Raw genomic sequence first — 16,702 nt, 5'->3', positions numbered from 1 at the left:
TATTTGTGCAAATCACCCATTTTCAAAGCCCAATCCAATAGAATCGTCCAAGCCCAATACCACTTCCACTTCTTCACACAACCAGTGACTGAATCTGCAATCTCCGAGCTAACTGTGATTCGGAAGCTTCATCATCACACTTCCCTAACGCGCTCGACGAATCTCCTGATGAAATCCTAGAAATTCGAGATCGGAAAAATCATCAAAAGCATAAATCATGGCCGCGATCGGAGTAATGCCGGAGATGAATGGCCTAAAACAGAAAAGCCGAAGGTTTTTCTCTCTCTTTCATCCTCGTTTCAGCTTTAAAAAATTGCGAAATGATCCGTGTTTAAATAATGAGAATAATTGTTCATGTTTTGTTTGTTTGTAGGTCAGCTGTAACACTAATTCTGACGGTTCTCACGAGTTCACAATCGATACTCATTGTGTGGTCGAAGAGAGCTGGAAAGTATGAGTACAGTGTAACAACTGCTAATTTTCTGGTTAGTGGAATGGAAGAACAGTTATTTTGCTGATTCTTAGTGTTGTTTTTAGTTTATAGTCGTAAACTATTCCTCAATTGTTACTTTGCTGTGTAATTTGACTTAAAGCTTCTATGTAATTAGGTAGAGGCATTGAAATGTGCATTGTCTCTTGCGGCATTGGTAAGAATCTGGAGAAAGGACGGCGTTACTGATGATAACAGGTTTGTAACACTATTTTTATTGTTAAATTTCAGTTTCCAGGGGATAAAAAGCTGAAAATGCTAATTTTTGCCCCTTTTTTTTCCATTTGTGTTATAAATTTCTACTTGAGCATGCAAGCATACATTTGGGGATAGGAGAATATATTGAGAACTCATCATACTTTTTGTTTTTATTTTGTATAGTGTTTGCTTGAGATGAATTTAAATGGAGAAATCATATAGCCGATCCTAACTTGTTTGAGACTGAGTAGTTGTTATTGTTGTGATAATGGTGGTGTTTAGACCAATTTGCGCACACCTCGGCTATTCCGCCGAATACCTGCCACTTTCCACCAACATAGTATTCGAGTAACTCTACTTACCATGGCTTAGGCAGATAATCACCTGGTATTTTTTGCCTTTGCTGGGATTTGAACCCTAGGTTTGTACTCATTTCATTGACCACTAGGCTAAACCCTTGGCTGATGTGGAAAATGCATTTTCACATATTAGTAAACTCAGTTGGATACCCTACCTTTTAAGATCATAGGGGTATTTGCACACAAGGCTCATGGTTAACTTAAGCAGATTTTTAGATCCAAATTTTGATGTTTATTCCATCTTACTATTAGATTTTTCCTATGTATATGAATTAGCTTTGGTTTCATTAAGCCATTTACTATTAGCTTTTAAAATTTTCACTGTAATCTGTATATCAACTTATGACTAATGAATAACAAAATAAGTTACCTCCTTTGGAAGATTGCCTTGGTGGATTAACACTGCAGACCGTCAAACATTTTTATTTAACTTGTCTGTTGAATAAGAATTTGGATACTAAGGTTTGTTTTCTGTTAAAAAAAAAGGTTGTTTACTGTTATAAAATGGCTAGTTCTTTTCTCTCATATTCTATTAATCTCTTGCTGTTTTTAGGTTGAGCACTACGTGGGATGAAGTTAAAGTGTATCCCATTCCCGCTGCACTTTACCTTGTCAAGAATCTACTTCAGGCAGGTTCAGCTTTCTCTTTGGTTATTTCTTCTTTTTTAACTCCCAAACCTGATTAGTTCTTTTATCTCACATGTCTATTTGCATATAGTTGATTGAAATTGCACGGGTCTTTGCAGTATTACATTTTTGCATACGTAGATGCTCCTGGATATCAGATACTGAAGAACTTGAACATTATCAGCACCGGCGTATTGTATCAAATTATTCTTAAAAGGAAGTAAGTCCTTTCACTAATTAAGGGTGTCATATTGGACAACACACTGCATAGGAGAGTAAAAAGTTTTCTGTGTTTGCATATATATGGTGTGCATCTGTTTTGTTTAGGGATGGAAACAGGGTAGCTATGTATCCCCTTAGTTTCACTTTGATTTGTCAAAGAAGGAGCAGTTAACACTCACTAAAGCCTATAGCCCTATACAGTTTGTTGCGCCATGTCTGGGAGTTTAGTTGATTCTTGGTAGACTTTATTGTTTATAATATAAGGAGCAGGGATATATCTAACTATCCTGAAACCTTGTACTGCAAGATTGTCCTGCACTGTTTTCTGTACGGTGGATTAACTGAAAAAGCTTGTCCTTTTATGAAGTTTGAATTTTATTCATGTAACGGAAAAAGTGAAAATCTTAAATTCTCTATGAAATGCATTTGTCATCAAGAATATTGTATGTATCCCAAAACTGTAAAAACAGAAAGAGGATTCCACTAAAGACACTCTTCAAGGAAAAGCTTTTCTTATAAAAAAGAAGATTTGAAAGACCGCTATGACTATAGGAAGCTGGTAACATATGTGGTTTTTCAAGGTGACTGCGGGTATGCTACACTCTGTCATATTTCTGGATAGTATTTTAAGAATCTGCTCCTAATTGTTTACCTATTTTGATCTTCTATTTTTTGTCACACTCAAAGCAAGATTGGCTTTCAGGTTAACTGAGATTCAATGGGCTGCTTTCATTCTACTGTGTGCTGGGTGCACCACTGCACAACTTAATCCTAGGTGATTAACATAGTAGTTTCCGCATCTTATCTCTGGAACTGCTTATATGGATGGATAGCTGTATAGATTTTTGTGTTTCAGCCTGGAGGATAAAAGATGAGAATCATGGTTACTGTTTTGTTCTGTTGATTCTATATGAATGGAGAAATGAAATATTTTGATGGGTTTCTCTAATGAATGATGCTTTCTGTACAGTTCTGATCATGTTCTTCAGACTCCTTTGCAAGGTTGGGTTATGGCTATTGTAAGTTGCAGATATTCCATGGGACTATATAATATTAAGGTTAAAACAAATTCTTCTGATGGTTGAAATGCCTCTTTGTTTGATTTCAGGTAATGGCCCTTTTGAGTGGTTTTGCAGGAGTTTACACAGAGGTACATCTTTTCAGATATGTTCTATTAGATTAGTAGTTTAAAGATATGCACTTAATGACCTCTGAACTGCTTCTGACTGATTTTGCTTTACTATAGTTATGCCTGTTTTCGTAAATTTTGAATTACCATCTCAGGCTTCGTCAGCATAATGGAAAAATGCTCATTGTAATGTTAAAGTAAACTAGTCTCAGATACTATGTGCATAGTTTTGTAAACTAGATTCAGATACAATGTGCATAGTTTTGTTTTATCTTTGCAGGCTATAATTAAGAAGCGACCTTCAAGAAATATTAATGTTCAGAACTTCTGGTTGTATGTCTTTGGGATGATTTTCAATGCTTTTGCAATAATGACTCAAGATTTTGACGCAGTCATGAATGAGTAAGTTGATAGCACTCCTTTCTTTCACTTTACAAAGTACATATTTGCATTATGCGCTGTTTGTAACAGACAATAGCTCTTTTTGATAGGACAAGTATTTCTTCAGATTGGGTTTATATTTTGTGATCTATGTAAAGTTTTACAATTTGACTTTATCTTCTGCAGTGGATTTTTCCATGGGTATACACTGATTACGGTTCTCATGATTCTCAACCACGCACTAAGGTTTGATTTCCTCTAAATCTTCTTAGTGGTAGTTTATACATTTCAATATTATGGATATGTTGTCTAATAATACAAGATCATTGGGAAGTACTCTTTTCTTGTGCTAACTATTTCATGTTACTGAGGCATAAATTTATTTGGAAAATCTCAGTGTTTTGCAGTTGCTTAGTTGAGTCATTTAAGTTGTTCTCTTGATGAGCATTAAGTTAATGGAACTATTGTGTCTTGGTTGAGTTAATTGACATAAAAGATACTACCCACTAGGTAAAAGCTGCCATGCTGCTTTTTTCCTGAAGTGTTTGTTTACTGTATTTGCTCAATGTACTGTCCTTTTAATTTTGTTTTTTTTTGTCCCCGCATGTGGGAATATATTGGGTATGTTGTTGTTGTTGTTGTACTGTCCTTTTAATTTTTTATATTGTGCACACTCATCCTTATTGTGTTCATTTGCAATCCTAGTTAACCATTCAGTATGATTTGCCTATATACTGAAAACCATTTAACTGCCCCTCCAATTTAAGCTGTTTACTGGGTTATGTGGATAGAGTAACTTTGGGTGTAAGCCTCTCATAGTCTGCATTATTCCGTTTTTCTTCTGCGTGTGGTTTTTGATCTAACATTCTGTTATTCAACTGTTTTAGATTGGATTGATTGCATCATGGATAAGCAGTCTTTCTATTATTTACTGACCAAGACTTGTCTCTGCAGTGGTATTGCAGTATCAATGGTGATGAAATATGCTGACAATATTGTGAAGGTAGGGATGACATTCTACATTTTATCTGGTTGTGCATCTGCATTATTTGCGTTAGATGGGTTCATCAATCTAGTGCTAAGTATCATACGCCTGGAGATCATCCTTGAATATCTATGTTGCGAGCACAATGTCTGACATGCTTTATCTTTTCCTAGGCTATGTTGCTTTTCTAATTGAAGAGTAGAGCAATTAAGGTAAACTGGACTAGAGGTCCCACTCCAGAAATGATGCAGACTAAGCTGCTAACTTATTGCTTGATATGTAATTACAGAGAAAACAGACATGCCAAAATATTTAAGATATCGCTAGAAATTTTAGGGCTTGGTTAGGCAACTAATTTTTGGAGTGCTAAGACACTGTTTTAATCAGGCATGAAGTTTAGCTACCATTTAAAGAGCCTCTTAGATTCCTCTTATGAAGTTCTAGGATCAAGGACGTACTCATACACACACGTCTTCAGGGTATAGAAATGCAGTGTGCAGTTGACAATGAGACTTGCTCTTCCTCTTCTTTAGCTTTAAGTTGGCGTGCTTTTGAGGAGGTATAGTTATCCTTTCGGCTAGTTTTTTCTCCCAAGGCCTGTTGATCTGCCGACCAAGAGTGGTGGGCATTTATCATATGCAGGCATCGGACAATCTCACAATAAGTGGCGCCGCAAAGAAAGGACGGAAATTTTAGTCTCTCGCACACACAATCTGCTTATGAACTGAGAGCTTGCAAGATACCATTTTAATATAGCTTGTAATTGTTTGCAGGTCTATTCAACTTCAGTTGCAATGCTCCTGACTGCAGTTGTTTCTGTATTTCTATTTGGATTTCACCTTTCCCTTGCCTTTTTCCTTGGTTCCACGTAAGTATGAACATTTGTTTGTTTTACTTTACCTTATCAAAAAAAAAGTGTGAAGGTTTGTTTTACTGCTTCGTTTTAACCCTTGGGGGAAATTCCACAAATTTGACAAGGCACATAACTGAATAGGAATTTTATGCTTCTTTGCAGCGTTGTTTCAGTAGCAATATATTTACACTCGACTAGCAAAGCTCGAAGATAACAACTGAGTTCACCTTCTGGGTGTTCTCTTCGGTAATACCCAATATGCATCCAACTCCAAGTCCTGTTCGATTTTCTTTCTTGCCAAAATTGTTAGCAGATAACTATATATCCTACAGCAGCTTAAGAGTTGGCCCTGAATTTATCCTTGGAATGGAGTTGCCATTTGAATTAGGGACTGAAGGATACTTTTGATCAACTACTGAAATCCCGCATATGGGCACTTGCAAGGTGTTGTCTCAATTTTGAATTCAAATAGCTGCTTATTGCCCCAGGAAAGGGATTGGGTATATCTTGAAGATGTTATTAGTGCAACAAGTCCTGGACAGCCCACTTTGTAACACGATACATTTGACGCGGTGCATAATTTCATGAACATTTATTTGCTCTTTCAAATGTAATTATGGACTAGTGGTATTGTGATAGCAATTTGGTTTGTACAATGTCCGTTAATGTTCATACTTGTTTTGGTGTTAATTTGCGTAGTTGTGTCACGATTCATCTTACATCCACGGTATTAAACCATCCAAATCACTTGTGAAATTTATTGTAATGTGCAATCGTGCATGAGGTGGTTCAAGGGGAAGGCCAGTAAAACCTTCGCTTTAGCTCCAAAATTTTTTAATAATATATTTTTCATTTTTTTTCTCGCTTTGATAATAATGAAGTAGATTAAAAAGAAAAAAAAATATGAAATCTTTATTTAAAGAGAGTATTTTCTTTTTAACAGTAAAATATATTAAAATTTCAAATTAAATTACTCAAATATTCATATTAATAAATAAGACTTTTTGTAACAATATCCAAGATAATATATATTACAAATAAATGGCTAATATCTTATTAACATGAATTAACCTTCATTATTATTATTTTAATAAAATTATTATTACTATGGGAAGTTAAAGGCTCAATGTCTTTTAAGACTACTATCATATAATATAAAATAAAATAAAAGGCAACATTAAATTTTGTATATTTATATTCAATTAAAAATTTTAAAGCCTCTTATTAAATTTGGGTTTAGGTCGCTAGTTTTAGTGAGTCACCCTTGCAACTAATCTACCGCAGGTCCGCAGCTATGTACAATGCAAATGAAACTTCTGTATTTCAAATCCTAGCCTATTCTATGACGTACATTAGCTTTAAAATTTTCTTGAATCTGCCTTTTTTCTTATTATATCGATGAAGTCACCCGATTCTCTTTTACTAATTTGAATGATATCCACGGAGGCTAGAAAATCTACAACTCTTTTCCAATACGCGAAGTTAGCCATTAACATGCCATTTACAATTGTTGGATCAGTAAATCGAAATAAAAAGCATAATTTTGTAAAATGCTAAATTCAACAAGCTACATAATACTGTCAAAAAATTTGACCTTTATTCAATCTTCATATATACTGTCATATGTACAATGTACACGATTAAGAGAAATTTTTTTAAAAATTCACACCTTAAAGAATTTACGCAGATTTCTTCAACCCAACAAGAAGCCAAAAAATTTGACCTTTATTCAATGTTCATGTATACTTTCATCTGTACAATGTACATGATTAAGAGAAAAAAATTCACACCTTAAAGAATCTACAAAAAATTCATCAACCCAACAAGAGCAGCCCCCCCCCCCCCCCCAATCCCCAAAAAAAAAAAGAAAGAAAGCATACAAATGAAAAAACTGTATGCTTTGTCTTACAAGTTTTTGCAATGGAGATCATCTTAACAAGACTCTTCCCTGCCTTCTCCATCCTTTCTTCACAATATCCATATATATATGAAAAATATTGAATATAATATTTGAGTTTTGAACTCATATATTCAAAGAACGCAGAAGTTTGAATCCATCAAATTAAAATCTTGAATCCGCCTCTGCTCGCTTCTCATGGAGATGGCGAAGATCCAAAACTATGCCCTCTACAATAACGTAACTCCAAAGAAATTTGCCTTTCAAGTTTAAGTTGCTTATAGAAATTAGCTATAAACATTTCAGCTCTTTTATCAATATCATCTTCTGATGATGGATAACTCATAGTTCTTTGAAGTCCTTTAAATGAATTAGAACCTGTACCTGAATTATTTGGACTCAAATCATCATTCTCAAAACATATTACATTCAATCCAGTTGGTTGTTTTTGCAACTTCTTCTCTTTGAAATTCAATTGATGTCTTCTTGAAGATGATCCAATCAAAGATGATATTAACTTCCATTTATTCATATCAAGATTCAGCAAAAAAGTTATCTTTTTTACTGCCCTCTTTAGCCTTCCTATTAAAGACCAGCTCTCTGTCCCCATTTTCTGAATCAAACAAAAACAATTATTCTGTTTTTCTTCTTCCTGTTGTTGCAATTGCCTTTTGTTTCCTGTTTGTTTGTGTGTTTTTGTACTTGTTGGAGAAGAATGTAGAGAAATGGATAAAGGGTAGTTGTTTTTTGATATTCTTTTGATTGTTTGTGGGGTTTATATTGTTGGGGTTGGTAGGAGTACAGGGGGGTGTATATATATGTAGTTTGGCAGAGGTAGACACTGACTCAGTCATATTATGTGGCATTTGCAAAAATGACCATTTTTTATGCCACTATTTAAATTATGTCATCAATAATCTAGTGAGCTAAATTTCTCCCCAAGAAAAAAAAATCATCTAACTACATTTAAAAGATATTTGAGTAAGTTTTTGATATTTTAAAAGATATTTTTTGATCACTGACTCATAATCATTAAATTTTTAAGGAGTTAGCACGCTTTAGCACGCTAAATCTTATCGCTACTAGCTTATATATCTATGTTAAAAAGACAGTGATGCCCAGTTGTGCTCAAATCATGGGTGCCTCTAGTTAGGTATATGCAAATATGAAATGCATGGGGTGGTAGGGAGCAAGTTGGTAGGGTTAAGGAAAAAAATGCGTAGGGAAAAAGACAACCGCGTTATTAAATATGACAACTACACACGTTAAGATGCTAGAGGCCGAAAGTTTTTCGGTTTAAGACTTTCTGGTCAATGCTTTTGTTTTTGAACTATTCTTTGTTGGAAATTTATGTTAATTTTTGTTTTGCTTAATGTTATTAAGGTTTAATTGGTTACATCGAAGAATATTTTTTTACGGATAAATTAATGAAAGTTTTATTAGTTTATGATAAGGATAGAGTCATAGGCAAATGCTTAATGATTTACCCACCTAATCATTTCTTGTCTGGTTGGTTAAGACCAAGTCTTTCTTATTTCTGAAAAAAAAAGTGAAGTTACTTCTTAGTTTTAGGGCTTATATGGTTATTTTAGGTTGAGAATAAATCAATATGCTATTATTATTTAATTAGCCCGATGGATTAAAACTTGATAAAGTTCACCCAAAAAAATGCATCTAATTTCTACTTTTGTTTCTAGGATTAAACCTCACAAATCCAATGAGGTTATGAGTTTTGTTAAATTTTCCGAAGAATTATTTATGTTAAAAAAATGCATTTTTATAATAAAAAAAGTTGAAGTGAACAGGAGAAAATTTGTTCGAGATAAAAATTTAGTTGATTGATCAATTAATTAATTGAATAGACAAAAATGTACTACGTCTTAGTTCTATTTTATACTTCATTTCCCTATCAATTAGTTAAACCACAGTATTGCCTCTTAATGACTAATTATTGTTGATAAAATTTACACTTTTCATTCTTCACAACAGTGTAATGAACTAATGATACAAGATTAGGCCATAAAAAAGTTATATTGCTACCAATTAGATTGTAAAAATTACATGGGGCGTCCTATTTGGTCACCCCCATTTAACTTATACCCTAATTTTGACAACTTCAGATCCTGCGACCTATGCGGTCCTTTCTTCCTCCTCTTCTTCTTCTTTTCTCTTTCAAACATGGTATCCTGTAAGTTACACATGTTATCATTTCTGGAAATTGGCCAAAGCGACAAATCAAGAAGAAAGAAAGACTTGCCACTGCCTCTCAAACATTAATACAACAACACAAAGTACGTAAATAATAAAACAAGAGTTTATTGTCAAAACTCGAAGAAGCATCAACTGAAGTTTGGGACTGCATGGCCAAACTTCAGACATTACCAGGTTAAATTTTGTCTGAAGTTTGCAACTATCATGCCAGGAAAAATTATATGAAGTTCAAATATAACAAGCTGATTTTGTCTGAAGTTTGCACTACAAATTAGTCTGAAGTTTGCACTACAAACGGAAGAACTTCAGACTAATTTGTCTGAAGTTTGCACAACAAACTGAAGAACTTTAGACTAATTTGTCTGAAGTTTGCTGTATGAACTAAAAAAAATTGATTGCTTTTGCAAGTTAGGCCAAACTTCAGACGAAAGTATCTGAAGTTTTACTTTGATAAGGTCACACTTCAGGCAAAAAATTGTGAAGTTCAAACTTTAGACATAAATTCTTGCTACTTCAGGCTCCGTATGTCTGAAGTTACCCGAAAAGTGGGTACGCTTACAATTTTTTTGCAAAGCGGATATAAGTTAAATTGTGACTCAAAAACTGAGTATAAATGCAAATCCCCCAATTAGATTTAACCGACCGGCCCAGTTTTGTATTTTGCCCTACTTTAATCAACCACCAGTTAAATATAAGTTTGTTCGCAAATGGTAGTATATTCTCCTTTTTGAAATTATATGACATTATTTTCATATTGATATATCTTTAAACTTACTTGGCATCCTTCTATTTCAATAAAACTTGTACAATTTTCAAAAACTCAAATTTATTAAACCAATCAAATTCTAAATTTTAATTTGATATTTTCTCTATCAAACTAACTTTCAACCATATTTTGGTTTTTTTTTTCCCTCAACTATCACTACATGAATAATAAATATCATAACTTTTTTCGGTCAAATCATATAAAATGTTGAAATAACATATATACAAGTACATATCTTTCGCACTACTGCAACGTTACATGATAATTAATAAATGTCTAGAATATAATGGGGGTCAACGAATTCAACTTTGACTAGTGGAATAAGAACTAAAAAAGCATATGCCTTACAACTTTCTGGCAAAATGAGGGGCAATGATAAGCTAATTTCCTCTGAATTTAATATTATTTTGGATTGATTAGCTCGGTACACAAGGTATTCTTGTTCACATAGGGTCCGGGAAGGGCTACACCCTAAGGGGTGCGATGCAGACAACCTACTTTAATGCAAGCATTAGTGACTGCTTCCACAGCTCGAACCCAGCTTATAGGTTATACAAAAACAACTTTACTGTTGTTCCAAGACTCCCCTATATTATTTTGAATTATGCTTCAAATACTGAGCATTCAAAGCTATGCAAAAAAGCTGCACAATGGATTGGGAAATGCATGTAGAATTATGAGTCAATATTCTAAAACTTGGATGCCAAGTCTCCTACGTTCATAATAAATTAAGCACGTGAGACAATTTTACACTTTGAAGCTTCATTTTGAAGTATTCCTCAGGCTCATTAATTTGACCGTTTCACCAAATGAATTGACCCCTTCTTTGTGATTCAAGTTCTTAAGAATAAATTATAGTATTTTAAGCCTATCAAATTCAACAGTAAAAACTTATTTATATTCAATATTTGCATCAATTTATATTCATTTAATAGTGATTAATATATATATATAGAGTGTGTGTCACGCCCCGAACCTGGGGGCGAGATCGGCACCCAGTACCTCACTTATCCTTGCATACCACTTGCGACTAAGAGACGCTAAACATGTAATGTCATACTTTGGCTGTGGGCCACATTGCAAGATAATGTGCGATGCAAAATATAAAACTGAATAGAGACTAACGTTGACTAAATGTCAACATAAAGCTGGGCTACAACTGACAAGTCAGCAAAATATACGTACAGGGCCACAAGCCCAACATACTGCACTAACTGACAGGATATATCTACAAGCCTCTACTGATAGATATACTGTGATCGGAACAAGACCCTGACATACCCTTAACCTATCTACATATATGCACAAGATGTACACCAAACTACTAGACCCGGCAACTCCGAAAGACGGGGAGCTTACCGATAAGTCTGAACTCGGGCAAACACCTATTGAGGAGGTCTACCCGTCTGTATGTCTGAACCTACACGCATGAAATGCAGCGCCCCCAGAAAGAGACGTCAGTACGAAATAATGTACCGAGTATGTAAGGCAGTATATTGAAAGCTGAAACTGAACTGATAACTTGAACATATGCTTAGCTATCGATACTGACTCAATTCTCTCAATATAATAAGTAAAATAGTTGTTCATCCCTATAAGGCTCGGTATATATATATATATATATATATATATACCTATAAGTTCTGTATATATATAACTGCTCTACCATAGTAGGCTCGCTCATAGGCGCTCGGCCATACTAGGCTCTGTATCTCGGCCAACTGGGCTCGCTCATAGGAGCTCAGCCACAGTAGGCTCGGTGTATAACTTACCATCTGATCAGAGGTTTCCCAATAGGGGCCTGCCCATCGATTATAGCTCGATGGTAATGAAAATACTTTAATACTGTATATATAAAGTCTCTGCTCTCTTGACTGGAAGAAGAAAATACTCAATTGAATATGAAGTCTCGATAAGGAGAATATTGTAACTAACAAAACTAGGAAAATATACGTAATTTACGAGACTAGCAAAATATACGTAAATTCCGGGATACTAATTTTTCTTTATGCCTCGTTATCAAACTTGTGTAATGACGAGATCATACAACATGAAATAAGGGCTTAGCCTTACATACCTGGAGTAAGGAAAAATACGTATGATATCCTTGGAAAAGGTTACACCGTACTCCCTTAGAACCGCAAGATTTTACGTTGCTAAAATTCTAAAAATCTTCGTTGAACTGTTGAAGATTTACGATGCTACAAGATAATCACGTTACTTCGTGATCAAAATCTGATTTTTGGAGTGTCTTTTGAGAATGAAATTTAAGAGTGTCCAACGTTTCCTCCTAAGTTAATTCCTTCCAAAGAGTTTCAATAATGATTCACGTTTTTGGTTTGGTATTGAAACTTTTGGAATAAGTTTGCAAGGTTTGCTCTTAAATGTTTTAAGGTTGAGGTGTCTTGCTACTATTTTATGAAGATGACACCTAATGTAAAGTGAGGATGAGTCACTTCCATTGTTAGTGGCTTGTTGTCACTTGGGGTGGGGTGGGATTTTTATTTAATCTTTATCACTTATTAGGTAATTAGGTAATGTCCTGTTACCCGATAATTAACCAATTACCCGTATAATTAAAAATTATCTCAAATTACTTAAAATTCTATTTATTTTTAATATACTTTATACATCATATTATCACGGTCATATGGTACCTTGTATGGTACTAGTCCATAAATATCGGGTAATATCGATCTGCCCGTATTTTAACCCAAATCGACAACCTTCAACAAAACTTATTTTCTTTTATTCATGAACCTTTATCATTCATGGCCCTTATTTATTGCTTGTTATAAATAGCATAAATATACTAATCTCAAGATAATCTCATCCCCGAGTCTACGTCAATTAACTGAAGACGAAACTTTAACGTGCGAAAAACACGAGATGTAACATTCTTCCCCCCTTAGAAACATTTGTCCTCGAATGTTTACTCTTAGATACCTTGGAAATTTTTTTACCAGAGTCTCCTCCGTATATTAGACTGAAACTAACCTGTACGCAGCCAGAAAACTTACTATACACACCATACATGGCCACTGTCTATACATAGCAACACTTGGCTTCACACAACTGTTCATCATAAATTCTGACAGTCAAAATGAGAGCTTACCTGATGAGACCTACTGGCCTAGGTAGAGTTCTGCTGAGGTATCCCTTAAATCTCGAGTCATATCTCCAGTTTGAAATAGGTGGGGGTATTTAGACTTTATTTCTTCCTCCGCTTCCCACGTCATTGCTTCCACATTCTTGCTTCTCCATAAGACTTTCACGGAGGCTACCTCATTATTCTGTAACTTGTGGATTTGTCGATCTAGGATGGCAACCGGAATTTCCTCGTATAACAAGTCCTCTGTAATCTGTACATCATCCGTGGGCACCACTCGGGTAGGATCGCCAATGTACTTTCGTAACAAAGATACGTAAAAAATTGGATGAACAGACTCCAGTTTCGAGGACAATTCTAACTCATAAGTTACTTGGCCCACTCTCTGAATGATCCTATAAGGTACAATATACCGTGGGCTATGTTTGACTTTCTTGCCAAACCTCATCACACCTTTCATAGGTGACACCTTTAAGAATACCCAGCCATCAACCCCGAACTCTAAATCCCATCGCCGCACGTCAGAATATGACTTCTAACGACTCTGAGCTGTCATCAGTCGCTCCCGAATAAGCTTTACTTTTTCTATGGCCTGCTGAACCAGGTTTGGCCCATGTAACCCAGATTCTCCAACATCAAACCACCCTATAGGAGATCTGCACCTACGCCCATACAAAGCCTCGTACGGAGTCATCTGGATTCTGGAGTGATAATTGTTATTATATGCAAACTCGATAAGAGGTAGATGTTTATCCCAACTCCTTTTAAAATCCATCACACATGTTCGTAACATATACTCGAGCGTCTGAATTGTGTGTTCGACTTGTCCATCAGTTTGTGGATGAAAAGTTGTGCTGAGATTCACATGAGTCCCTAGACCTTTCTGAAATGACCTCCAAAAATGTGTTGTAAACTAATCCCTACGGTCAGATATAATAGATATTGGCACTTTGTGTAGTCGCACTATCTCTTTAATATAAAATTTTGCATAAGCTTCTGTTGTATATGTAGATCTGACCGGTAGGAAATGAGCTGATTTTGTGAGCCTACTGACTATCACCCATATGGAATCGAACTTATGTTGAGAACGAGGTAAACCCATGATAAAGTCCATATTTATCGCCTCCCATTTCTATGTCGGTATCTCTATAGTCTGCATTAGCCCTCCGGGCTTCTGGTGCTCTATCTTCACCTGCTGGAAACTAGGGCATTAAGCGACATACTCAACAATGTTCTTCTTCATATCATTCCACCAATACACATGAAAGTGTTGGTTTATGTTTAGTCAATAATGGTATGTCAATTGGAAGAGTTGGTGTGGATGATAGGAGGAAGCTTCCTCCTTTGATGTTGTGAGCACGTGATTTTTGTTTTGCGCGACAGTCGCTCCAAAAGAATAAAAATTGGTCCTGCTGTACAATTTTTGGATTTCTGTGCGGCACTTTGTCGATTTATTTGTGACTTTTGCCCATTTTTATTTATTTTTATTTAAAACAAAATACAAAAAATGTGTGGGTCATGCATAATTCGAACCGTAATCCGGTCGTTAAATAGAAAATCATAAATAGGCATCTTCGTCCGTGATTTTGATTTGTTTGATTTTACCTGTTTTGAAATATTTAGTGTGTGTGCAAATAATTGTATTGAGTGTGTGTTTAATTTTAATTTGATTTTTTGCTTAGTTTTGTTTTTAAAAATAAAAATAATAAAAAAAAAAGAGAAAAAATCTTTTCTTCTTCCGGATTGGGCCAATTTATTAAAATTGGCCCAAACAAGCAATGCCCAAACCAGGCCTGCCTGGTCCAGTCCAACCTGATACCCAGGGTGTCCAAACGACGCCGTTTTAATCCAGCCTGATCTGGGCCGTTGATCTCAGATTGATCAACGGCCAAGATCACCTCACCCATAACCCACTAATGCCCCGACCCGTTTCCACCCGGACCGACCCAAACCCCTTCAGGTTGAAACGACACTGTTCCCCATCAGCATAAAAATCCTGGCCCTTCATCGCATCTCATCCAACGGCCAAGAATCGACCCCTCACTAACTATATAAGCCTAGGCCTTTACCCTGCCCTCCCCCCTATCCTAACCCCCAGGCCTTAGTCGTCCCCTCCACAGACCTCAGTCCTCCAAACCCTAGCCGCCCCTGTATACTTTCGCCATGAAAGCCGGCGGCATGGACGCCGGTGACCTTCCCCTTAACACCCTAGAATCCCCTTGCCATCCTGAACATGGATCTGTTAACCATGTAGTTCGAATCCCTTCCCACCTTCTCGAATCTTCATTTGAAGATTCGAGTCAAAACTCGATCTACACAGTTTAACCCCAGTTTCACACCAGACACTCCCTAGACCCCCCTCGTGACCAAATCATACTTGGTTTGGTCCGAATCTGACCAGGGAAGCATGAATCCCGGATCTAGTTTTCGAACCTTAGGGTTCCTCGTCACTGGTCCGTGTCTTGTTCGAGCCAAAGAAATTAAGGCCTAATGGACCTTAATCGAGGTGTTTCTCATCTGAGAAACACTTCGATTAAAGTCCGTTCAGCCTTAAGAAAGGTCTGTCCAAATCCGAGTTCAAACTTTTGATTTTTCGAGTTTTAAGGTGAGTTTGCTTTCTTTCCTTTACTTGTTTTAGTCCGTGTGATTTGTTTTAAAAGTCTGTTCATGTTTGTTTTAATTTTATCAACTTTTGTTTGTCCACTTTACCTGAACCTCTGTGTTTGTCTGAATCCCCCTCCTATTCTGATAAGGCATATGTATTTGTTGTGCAATTAGTTTGAATTCCAAATTTGTACTGATTAACTGATTCCTCGAAGTACAATTCTGTTTAATCAGTATAAGTCGAGTCATGTGTCCTATACTTTTGAATGTCTGATTTTTTGGCTACGATTGTATGTGTTAATGCTAATATAGTCGAGTCGACATATGTCGTCAATTAGTTTCAACTGTCTGAACAAAATAAATCGATTTGCTTCTGTTGAACATTGCCTGAATCAATTAAGAACTAAGTTCATTTACTTATAGTTGTTAATGTGATTTCAGAAACCTAATGTTTAGTCTGTAATGGTAATCCGAACTGGAGGGCATGTGCACAACATGGGCATAAAGGCCCTTTTGAATTAAATAGTTTGACAGCATGTGCTGTCAGACTACATCCTGCTGCCCATGCTTGCTTTTAGTTAATAAAATGGGAAAGATAAGTCTGCCAGGGAATGTTGATGGGATTTAATACTTAATTAGCTAAAGTGGAACTGGAAATGGAAGGCACATGGGAGGGGTATGTTGATATATTCTAAACAGGCTATTGAAAGGGGTAAGATTAAGGCTTATAAAAGGGGGAAGACATCTGATAGAAGAAAGAACCTGGAGGATTAGAGGTTAAAAACACATACAAATATATACATACAGACATAGAGGACACACTGGGGGAAGGATATGGAAGAGAAGAGAAAAAACACAGATACAGACAGAG

At 35.8% G+C, this 16,702-nt stretch overlaps 2 protein-coding genes across 3 annotated transcripts; one reads left to right on the top strand and one right to left on the bottom strand.

The window, feature by feature from the left end:
• Positions 1–33: 33 nt before the first annotated feature.
• On the top strand, positions 34–5,938 carry LOC107806894 (CMP-sialic acid transporter 2). 2 transcript variants are annotated; one of them, XM_075224800.1, is made up of 14 exons: positions 34–273; positions 374–485; positions 609–688; positions 1,601–1,676; positions 1,794–1,894; positions 2,600–2,671; positions 2,867–2,915; positions 3,005–3,046; positions 3,306–3,427; positions 3,593–3,652; positions 4,361–4,409; positions 5,165–5,259; positions 5,407–5,490; positions 5,580–5,718. In XM_075224800.1, the coding sequence occupies exons 1-13, from the start codon at positions 218–220 to the stop codon at positions 5,456–5,458; spliced, it is 966 nt and encodes a 321-aa protein (XP_075080901.1). In that variant the 5' UTR covers positions 34–217; the 3' UTR covers positions 5,459–5,490; positions 5,580–5,718. The 2 variants fall into 2 exon arrangements, with proteins under 2 accessions (XP_075080901.1, XP_075080900.1); XM_075224799.1 differs by having other exon boundaries at positions 5,407–5,938.
• Positions 5,939–7,337: 1,399 nt separating this feature from the next.
• Positions 7,338–7,751, bottom strand: LOC107806891 (uncharacterized). The gene has a single exon (XM_075224103.1). The coding sequence runs from the start codon at positions 7,749–7,751 to the stop codon at positions 7,338–7,340; it is 414 nt and encodes a 137-aa protein (XP_075080204.1).
• Positions 7,752–16,702: the final 8,951 nt, after the last annotated feature.

Source organism: Nicotiana tabacum, chromosome 11 (assembly GCF_000715075.1).
Source record: "Nicotiana tabacum cultivar K326 chromosome 11, ASM71507v2, whole genome shotgun sequence".
NCBI classification, from domain to species: Eukaryota; Viridiplantae; Streptophyta; class Magnoliopsida; order Solanales; family Solanaceae; genus Nicotiana; species Nicotiana tabacum.
Note: the sequence above shows the minus strand (reverse complement) of the source record. Positions and strands in the feature narration are given on the sequence as shown.

What these genes read in the sequence shown, in the direction of transcription:
- LOC107806894 (XM_075224799.1), top strand. Translation starts at nt 218, where the DNA reads ATGGCCGCGATCGGAGTAATGCCGGAGATGAATGGCCTAAAACAGAAA. An exon ending in TTGTCAAGAATCTACTTCAG is followed by an intron (nt 1,677 to 1,793) that starts GCAGGTTCAGCT and finishes GGGTCTTTGCAG; the next exon opens with TATTACATTTTTGCATACGT. An exon ending in ATGCTGACAATATTGTGAAG is followed by an intron (nt 4,410 to 5,164) that starts GTAGGGATGACA and finishes AATTGTTTGCAG; the next exon opens with GTCTATTCAACTTCAGTTGC.
- LOC107806891 (XM_075224103.1), bottom strand. Translation starts at nt 7,751, where the DNA reads ATGGGGACAGAGAGCTGGTCTTTAATAGGAAGGCTAAAGAGGGCAGTA.